The following is a 10,271-nucleotide window of genomic DNA, read 5'->3' as shown; positions in this document are numbered from 1 at the left end:
TTTCAAATAATCCTCTTTTAATAAATTACAAATCAATTTACACTGTCTACAGCCAAGACACCCTTTTGGGGTGCAAATTAAGAAACTGATTCGAAACACAGAGGTTGGACACATCAAAAAATGACAAAACAAACCAGCTGAACATATTCACCAAATAATGAAACAAACAAATTGAAATAAACTAAAAGGTACTAATCAAACATGAATTGAAATCAAACATTGAATGACAACAATACATTTACTATGCACAGGCACTGCATAGGCTGACAGCTAAGATAATAATACTAGCCATAAAAGATGTGATGAGATGAAGGGAGAGAAGGACTGAGAGATGGGGGGAGAAGTGGAGTGAGGGATGGAGGCTCCTCAGAGGAGGATGAGGAGGAGGGCGGTGGCCAAGGCGGTGAGGGTCAGGCTGAGGGAGGAGACGGCAGCAGAAGCAGTGGCACTCTGGAAAGGCACTGTGTGCTTCAGCATCCATTTCTTCTCCTCTGTCAGGCCCTGCCTGTCCAGCTCAGCCCCCATTAGCTCACGTATGGTCAGGTAATAATTATCCAGCCACTGCAGCTGAAGGGGAGAACAATGGAGACTGTGTCATTGGGGCACAGACACAAATGAGCAGCAACCCAGTGCCACACACCACAGTTAGCTGGCACGGACACACATACATGCACTCACACATGCCACATGCACGAGTGAAGGCTCCTCAGAGGAGGATGAGGAGGACGGACCATCCGTCTCAGTGAATTTCATAAAAATACTGAAACATTAAAAAAGTTATCCCTTTTAGATATACTAAATATTTTAGATATACTATACTAAATATATTCACATCCCCAAATAATGAATTAAAACACACTGTTTTGTAATGAAGGTCTGCAGTGGCCTCAACAGTACTATGTAGGGTAGCACCATGGTGTAACCAGAGGACAGCTCGATTCCGTCATCTTCTGGGTGCATTGACTTCAATACAAAACCTAGGAGGTTCATGGCTCTCTCCCCCTTCCATAGACTTACACAGTAATTATGGCGACTTTCGGAGGATGTCCTCCAACCTATCAGAGCTCTTGCAGCATGAACTGACATGTCATCCACCCAATCAAAGGATCTTTCGAATTAATCTAGTACTGAAAACATAAGCTACAGCTAGCTAGCACTGCAGTGCATAAAATCTGGAGAGTAGTTGACTCAAAGAGAGAGAAAGACAATAGAGGAACAGTTTTGAACAAATTAATTTCTCTAAAAATAAAGGAGAAGTAAAAGAGATATTTAATTATATTTTTGTTTTACTTTCACTTAGCTAACAAATGCAACCAGCTAGTTTATCCTACTCAAACACCCGGCTCAAACAAAGAGGGATGCTATTGCAATGGATATGGCTATCCAACACTGGAACTCTTCCAAGTCAAGGTAAGCTTTTGGTTTTTTAACTGTATTGCCAGAGTGCGTATATGCAAGAAGGAATTTTACAATGAGCAAATGTCCACGCTGTTTGTACAGTATGTGGCTCCTATGAAAGTTAACTGTGTTTGCATGTGATCAGGGGTGTATTCATTCCACCGATTCTATTGAAAAATGTTTCTTAAATGGAAGCAAATGGAAAGAAATGGGGATAAACATACCTGAATTTGAAATATGAATATTGAAATTAGAAACTAATTTAGAACTGCTGGACTAATGATTACACTCTAGATCAGATAGATGCAGGCAAGAGTGTGCAAAGCAGTATTAAATGTGTCACTGTCTGTCACCTCGATTACTAAAATGTTTCTATCGACCAATGCACCTACGTTGTAAACTTTTTAGGTTGTAGTAACCTCATGATGGGTACAGGGAAAATGAGAGTATCAGGTATTAGCCTAAACCTATTGATGTTACATTGAGCTGGGTGAATGGAATATGAATGACAGTCATCCAATATGCTGTCGTAGAAATAAGGCCATGCTCATAAAAAATAATAGTTCTCCCTCATCTTAAACATCACCTACAGCCACTGACATGCACACACACATACACACACAATGAATGAATGTATGTGTGTGTATATATATATATATTTATCTTTGCTCTTTTCCATGTCTATCCCTGATAAGCTACACAGGAAAGGGCTGAAAATAGCCCATATTAATATATGTAGCCTTAGAAATAAGGTTAGTGAAATCAATAACTTGCTAACATAAGATCGAATTCATATATTAGCCAATTCTAGGACTCACTGTCAGGATTTGGCCAGGGTTGTTCCGGGTTTTGGTCACTAGATGCCCCCATTGTGCTTTTTGACCTTATGTTTTTTCCCTTGTTCCCCATTATTATTTGCACCTGTGCCTCGTTTTCCCTGATTGTATTTAAACCCTTAGTTTCCCTCAGTTCTGTGCTCTGTGTTTGTATGTTAGCACCCAGCCCTAGTGTTCTGTGTATTCTTGTCGATTCCGGTGGATGCTCTTGTGGAATTCTGTTTTTGTTTTTGAGTATCTCTTAAGGCTTTTTGTGCTATTCCTACCACCTTTTGGATTTACCATTTTTGTATTGAAGGACTTCACCTTTTTACTTTATTAAATACACCGTCTTAAGTACTGCTGTGTCTGCCTCATCTTCTGGGTTCTGCTGACTATTTGTGGCTCAGTTGGTTAAGTGACTGTTTCTCACTCCGGAGACCCAGGTTCGTAACTGGGTCCTGACACTCACTAAATAATTCATTTGATGACAGAGCTGTAGCAATACAAGGATATAACACCTATAGAAGAGACAGGAATGCTTAAGGGGAGGTGTTGCTGTATACAGTGCCAGTCAAAAGCTTGGACACGCCTACTCATTCAAGGGTTTTTCTTTATTTTTTTACCCTTTCCTACATTGTATAATAGTGAAGACATCAAAACTATGAAATAACACATATGGAATCATGTAGTAACCAAAAGAAGTGGTAAACAAATAAAAAAATATTTTACATTTGTGATTCTTCAAAGTAGCCACCCTTTGTCTTGATGACAGCTTTGCACACTCTTGGCCTTATCTCAACCAGCTTCATGAGTGTCACGTGTGCACCCTCTCTGGTTTCTAGTTCACCAGGCTGCTCGTTATGGCGCACACCTGTCACCATCGTTACGCACACCTGAGCGTCATCAGACTTACCTGGAATCCATCACCTCCTTGATTACCTTCCCTATACAGTGGGGCAAAAAAGTATTTAGTCAGCCACCAATTGTGCAATTTCTCCCACTTAAAACGATGAGAGAGGCCTGTACTTTTCATCATAGGTACACTTCAACTATGACAGACAAAATGAAAAAAAAAATCCAGAAAATCACATTGTAGGATTTTTAATGAATATATTTGCAAATTATGGTGGAAAATAAGTATTTGGTCACCTACAAACAAGCAAGATTTCTGGCTCTCACAGACCTGTAACTTATTGTTTAAGAGGCTCCTCTGTCCTCCACTCGTTACCTGTATTAATGGCACCCATTTGAACTTATTATCAGTATAAAAGACACCTGTCCACAACCTCAAACAGTCACACTCCAAGCTCCACTATGGCCAAGACCAAAGAGCTGTCAAAGGACACCAGAAACAAAATTGTAGACCTGCACCAGACTGGGAAGACTGAATCTGCAATAGGTAAGCAGCTTGGTTTGAAGAAATCAACTGTGGGAGCAATTATTAGGAAATGGAAGACATACAAGACCACTGATAATCTCCCTCGATCTGGGGCTCCACGCAAGATCTCACCCCATGGGGTCAAAATGATCACAAGAACGGTGAGCAAAAATCCCAGAACCACATGGGGGGACCTAGTGAATGACCTGCAGAGAGGTGGGACCAAAGTAACAAAGCCTACCATCAGTAACGCACTACGCCGCCAGGAACTCAAATCCTGCAGTGCCAGACGTGTCCCCCTGCTTAAGCCAGTACATGTCCAGGCCTGTCTGAAGTTTACTAGAGAATATTTGGATGATCCAGAAGAAGATTGGGAGAATGCCATATGGTCAGATGAAACCAAAATATAACTTTTTGGTAAAAACTCAACTCGTCATGTTTGGAGGACAAAGAATGCTGAGTTGCATCCAAAGAACACCATACCTACTGTGAAGCATGGGTCTGTTTTTCTGCAAAGGGACCAGGACGACTGATCCGTGTAAAGGAAAGAATGAATGGGGCCATGTATCGTGAGATTTTGAGTGAAAACCTCCTTCCATCAGCAAGGGCATTGAAGATGAAACATGGCTGGGTCTTTCAGCATGACAATGATACTAAACACACCGCCCGGGCAACGAAGGAGTGGCTTCGTAAGAAGCATTTCAAGGTCCTGGAGTGGCCTAGCCAGTCTCCAGATCTCAACCCATAGAAATTCTTTGGAGGGAGTTGAAAGTCTGTGTTGCCCAGCAACATCCCCAAAACATCACTGCTCTAGAGGAGATCTGCATGGAGGAATGGGCCAAAATACCAGCAACAGTGTGTGAAAATCTTGTGAAGACTTACAGAAAACGTTTGACCTCTGTCATTGCCAACAAAGGGTTTACAAAAAAGTATTGACAAACTTTTGTTATTGACCAAATACTTATTTTCCACCATAATTTGCAAATAAATTCATAAAAAATCCTACAATGTGATTTTCTGGATTTTTTCCCCCTCATTTTGTCTGTTATAGTTGAAGTGTGCCTATGATGAAAATTACAGGCCTCTCTCATCTTTTTAAGTGGGTGAACTAGCAAAATTGGTGGTTGACTAAATACTTTTTTTGCCCCACTGTGTATGTCACATTTTTTTTAAAGCCGTGTTCGTCAGGATTACCAACACGGACTGACCAAGTCAAATAGACAAAAGCCTTCTATATGGCAGGCCAATTTCCTTCTAATTTCTTTATTTGTACTATTTTCTACATTGTAGAATAATAGTGAAGACATCAAAACTATGAAATAAAACATATGGAATCATGTAGTAACCAAAAAGTGTTAAACAAATCAAAATATATTTTATATTTTAGTTTCTTCAAAGTAGTCACCCTATGCTTTGATGGCAGTTTTGCACACTCTTGGCATTCTCTCAACCAGCTTCATGAATTAGTCACCTGGAATGCTTTTCTAACAGTTTTCCAACAGAGTTCCCACATACACTAGCGTTCAAAAGTTTGGGGTGACTTAAAAATGTCCCTGTGTTTGAAAGAAAAGCAATTTTTTGAAAATTTTAAATAACATCAAATTGATCAGAAATACAGAAATACATTGTTCATGTTGTAAATGACTAGCTGGAAATGGCAGATTTTTTTATGGAATATCTACATAGGCGTACAGAGGCCCATTATCAGCAACTGTCACTCCTTTGTTCCAATGGCACATTGTGTTAGCTAATCCAAGTTTATAATTTTAAAAGGCTAATTGATCATTAGAAAACCCTAGTTTGAGAAACAGACACCTCACAAGTCCTCAACTGGCAGCTTCATTAAATAGTACCCGCAAAACACCAGTCTGAACGCCAACAGTAAAGAGGCGACTGGCATTTTAGGCCAAGTTGCAAAGAAAAATCCATATCTCTGTCCAGTGTTTTCTTTTTATTGGCCAGTCTGAGATATCGCTTTTTCTTTGCAACTCTGCCTAGAACACTTTTTTGTTTACTACATGATTCCATATGTGTTGCTTCATAGTTTGATGTCTTCACTATTATTCTACAATGTTAGAAAATAGTCAAATAAAGAAAAACCCTTGAATGAGTAGGTGTGTCCAAACTTTTGACTGGTACTGCAGGTCATATGTGACTCGTTTGGGCTTTTACGGTAGTCCTATGTGCGTGTACAGAAGTAGTGTGAGATTCACTTTGAGCGACAGGTGTACTTCATTCAAACTGCAATAACATATGAGCGCTGTTTCTAAAATGACCAACATACAAGATACAATTTTTTTTAAAGTAGCACGGCTGAACATAAACACGAATAGATTACAGATCAGGCTACATGTACAAAATGAAAGTGCTGGCTTTGTTTTCTCTAAGACCTCGGATAGTTAGTAATTTCACTGCTGATAAACGTCATGCGTGGTTTCAAAAAAAAAAACTTGCAGGTCTTAGAAGCTGCCTGTAAACTATGAGGGGGATTTTCAGAGGAAACCCACACTGTCAGCATGAATACACCTCGACCTGTCAGTCAAATGTGTATTTACCTCATGCTATCATAGTAGATGTCCCAGAGAATTGAACCGTTCAATGTTTTTGAACCTTCAGTCTTACTATAATGCAGTCAAAATAATGATATACACACATAGTAACTCCAATGTTGCAGTCTCCACTGACCCCTTTTTGTCATTTTACAAAGTGGGATTCTATATAATAAATAACAAATATAATAAAGGAAATGAATGAAGGAAATTCAATTACATTAAATATGTAATTGAATGATGGGCATCATGTCAGTTTTAGTTCAGTTGTTAATTGAGCTGACGCTAGCTGTGATGGCGGGGAGGATATTTTATCATGAGTGCTGATTATGTGTTTACTCTATGATATCTGCTGTCATTACAGTAAGTAAGGCCTCATGACAGAGCGTACAAGTTAAGTGTCAACACATTGTGTGTTTCTTACCTGTTGAGGGCTCATGAGAGTGGTGTCAATCAGCTTCCTGTCATACGGGACTAATGATACGGTCTCAAAGGTCAGGTAATTATGGCCATACTTCAGGAGAAAAATACACAAAGAAAGAAAAAAGAAAGTCAACAATTGTCAGCCTTTGGACACATTCCTAGCGGACTACATTGCAGAAACATGCCAGATCTCACAACTATTGCACGTGTGATGTAAGTGCCTTAATGTGTTTGGACCCCAGGAAGAGTAGCGGCAACAGCTAATGGGGATCGCTTATAAATACAAATGTGTTTAACGTATCAGCATTTAATATAGTAATCTGATGTCAGACTGCATGACGTGGCACACAACTATTGGTTGATACAATGCATGAAGTCAGCCTGGAACACAACCTTTGACATCCCTTATGGAAAACCCACGTCTCACGAAGCAGATTTCACACGTGAAACACATGATTTTCTGATACTTCACATGTAAAAATCACACATTTGGAGACACATACAGTGCATTCAGAACGTATTCAGACCCCTTGACTTTTTCCACATTTTGATACTTTACAGTCTTATTCCAACCCGGTTCCGGGTTGGAGCGAGCGGTCGCATCTACACTTCGGTCCGCAGGTAGTATAACTTTTCATTACATTTTTCATTACATTTCATTATAGTACGGTTTGATTTGTCTAATCTTAGCAATTTCAACTTAGCTAGCTACATAGCCGTCTTTGTATCAAAGATAATTGCGTAATTATCGTATTTCGTCGTCCTAACGTAGTCTACACTGCTATCTGAGTGTGTAGACTTAGAGTGATTATCTTAATTTACCGAGGTTAGCTAGCCAGCTATTTGTCGTCCTTAACGTAGGAGATGCTGCTAGCTAGCTAGCCAACAGCTAGCCAACCTCTACCGAATAGAACTTCAACTAACTTCCGCTTCGCTCCACAGGTAGTATCACATTTTCATTTCACTTCAATACAGTACAACGGTTTGATTTGTTTGATCGTAGCTAGCTAGCTACATAGCCGTCTTTGTATCTAAGACAATTGTGTAGTCTAGAGCGATTTTCTAGGTTAGCTAGCCAGCTATTGTCGTTCTTTTAACGTAACGTAACGCAATCAACACTGCTAGCTAGCCAGCTAGCCCCCGAATAGCAGCACTGTAGAAACTATTACACTCGACGGAACGACTTCATTAGTGTAGTGTCAACATCGCAGCCACTGCCAGCTAGCCTACAAAGTCAACAACGCAGCCACTGCCAGCTAGCCTACTCCAGCAGTACTGTATCATTTCAATCATTTTAGTCAATAAGATTCTTGCTACGTAAGCTTAACTTTCTGAACATTCGAGACGTGTAGTCCACTTGTCATTCCAATCTCCTTTGCATTAGCGTAGCCTCTTCTGTAGCCTGTCAACTATGTGTCTATCTATCCCTGTTCTCTCCTCTCTGCACAGACCATACAAACGCTCCACACCGCGTGGCCGCGGCCACCCTAATCTGGTGGTCCCAGCGCGCATGACCCACGTGGAGTTCCAGGTCTCCGGTAGCCTCTGGAACTGCCGATCTGCGGCCAACAAGGCAGAGTTCATCTCAGCCTATGCCTCCCTCCAGTCCCTCGACTTCTTGGCACTGACGGAAACATGGATCACCACAGATAACACTGCTACTCCTACTGCTCTCTCTTCGTCCGCCCACGTGTTCTCGCACACCCCGAGAGCTTCTGGTCAGCGGGGTGGTGGCACCGGGATCCTCATCTCTCCCAAGTGGTCATTCTCTCTTTCTCCCCTTACCCATCTGTCTATCGCCTCCTTTGAATTCCATGCTGTCACAGTTACCAGCCCTTTCAAGCTTAACATCCTTATCATTTATCGCCCTCCAGGTTCCCTCGGAGAGTTCATCAATGAGCTTGATGCCTTGATAAGCTCCTTTCCTGAGGACGGCTCACCTCTCACAGTCCTGGGCGACTTTAACCTCCCCACGTCTACCTTTGACTCATTCCTCTCTGCCTCCTTCTTTCCACTCCTCTCCTCTTTTGACCTCACCCTCTCACCTTCCCCCTACTCACAAGGCAGGCAATACGCTCGACCTCATCTTTACTAGATGCTGTTCTTCCACTAACCTCATTGCAACTCCCCTCCAAGTCTCCGACCACTACCTTGTATCCTTTTCCCTCTCGCTCTCATCCAACACTTCCCACACTGCCCCTACTCGGATGGTATCGCGCCGTCCCAACCTTCGCTCTCTCTCCCCCGCTACTCTCTCCTCTTCCATCCTATCATCTCTTCCCTCTGCTCATACCTTCTCCAACCTATCTCCTGATTCTGCCTCCTCAACCCTCCTCTCTTCCCTTTCTGCATCCTTTGACTCTCTATGTCCCCTATCCTCCAGGCCGGCTCGGTCCTCCCCTCCCGCTCCGTGGCTCGACGACTCATTGCGAGCTCACAGAACAGAGCTCCGGGCAGCCGAGCGGAAATGGAGGAAAACTCGCCTCCCTGCGGACCTGGCATCCTTTCACTCCCTCCTCTCTACATTTTCCTCCTCTGTCTCTGCTGCTAAAGCCACTTTTTTTTACTTCGTCAACCATTTTGAAAAGAAGGTCGACGACATCCGATCCTCGTTTGCTAAGTCAAACGACACCGCTGGTTCTGCTCACACTGCCCTACCCTGTGCTCTGACCTCTTTCTCCCCTCTCTCTCCAGATGAAATCTCGCTTCTTGTGACGGCCGGCCGCCCAACAACCTGCCCGCTTGACCCTATCCCCTCCTCTCTTCTCCAGACCATTTCCGGAGACCTTCTCCCTTACCTCACCTCGCTCATCAACTCATCCCTGACCGCTGGCTACGTCCCTTCCGTCTTCAAGAGAGCGAGAGTTGCACCCCTTCTGAAAAAACCTACACTCGATCCCTCCGATGTCAACAACTACAGACCAGTATCCCTTCTTTCTTTTCTCTCCAAAACTCTTGAATGTGCCGTCCTTGGCCAGCTCTCCCGCTATCTCTCTCAGAATGACCTTCTTGATCCAAATCAGTCAGGTTTCAAGACTAGTCATTCAACTGAGACTGCTCTTCTCTGTATCACGGAGGCGCTCCGCACTGCTAAAGCTAACTCTCTCTCCTCTGCTCTCATCCTTCTAGACCTATCGGCTGCCTTCAATACTGTGAACCATCAGATCCTCCTCTCCACCCTCTCCGAGTTGGGCATCTCCGGTGCGGCCCACGCTTGGATTGCGTCCTACCTGACAGGTCGCTCCTACCAGGTGGCGTGGCGAGAATCTGTCTCCTCGCCACGCGCTCTCACCACTGGTGTCCCCCAGGGCTCTGTTCTAGGCCCTCTCCTATTCTCGCTATACACCAAGTCACTTGGCTCTGTCATAACCTCACATGGTCTCTCCTATCATTGCTATGCAGACGACACACAATTAATCTTCTCCTTTCCCCCTTCTGATGACCAGGTGGCGAATCGCATCTCTGCATGTCTGGCAGACATATCAGTGTGGATGACGGATCACCACCTCAAGCTGAACCTCGGCAAGACGGAGCTGCTCTTCCTCCCGGGGAAGGACTGCCCGTTCCATGATCTCGCCATCACGGTTGACAACTCCATTGTGTCCTCCTCCCAGAGCGCTAAGAACCTTGGCGTGATCCTGGACAACACCCTGTCGTTCTCAACCAACATCATGGCGGTGGCCCGTTCCTGTAGGTTCATGCTCT

General features: G+C 43.2%; 1 protein-coding gene across 1 annotated transcript in view; it reads right to left on the bottom strand.

Moving 5' to 3' along the window:
• The window catches only part of xpnpep2 (X-prolyl aminopeptidase (aminopeptidase P) 2, membrane-bound), a 40,987-nt gene continuing 30,716 nt past the window's right edge, over nt 1-10,271 (bottom strand). Inside the window, exons 20-21 of the mRNA XM_064974064.1 lie at nt 6,568-6,657; nt 1-567 (exon numbers count right to left, since the gene is read on the bottom strand). Of these exons, the coding sequence (XP_064830136.1) occupies nt 367-567; nt 6,568-6,657 (291 nt within the window). The 3' untranslated portion in view covers nt 1-366. The remainder of the gene's footprint in view (nt 568-6,567; nt 6,658-10,271) is intronic.

This window comes from Oncorhynchus masou, chromosome 9 (assembly GCF_036934945.1).
Source record: "Oncorhynchus masou masou isolate Uvic2021 chromosome 9, UVic_Omas_1.1, whole genome shotgun sequence".
Taxonomy (NCBI): Eukaryota; Metazoa; Chordata; class Actinopteri; order Salmoniformes; family Salmonidae; genus Oncorhynchus; species Oncorhynchus masou.
Note: the sequence above shows the minus strand (reverse complement) of the source record. Positions and strands in the feature narration are given on the sequence as shown.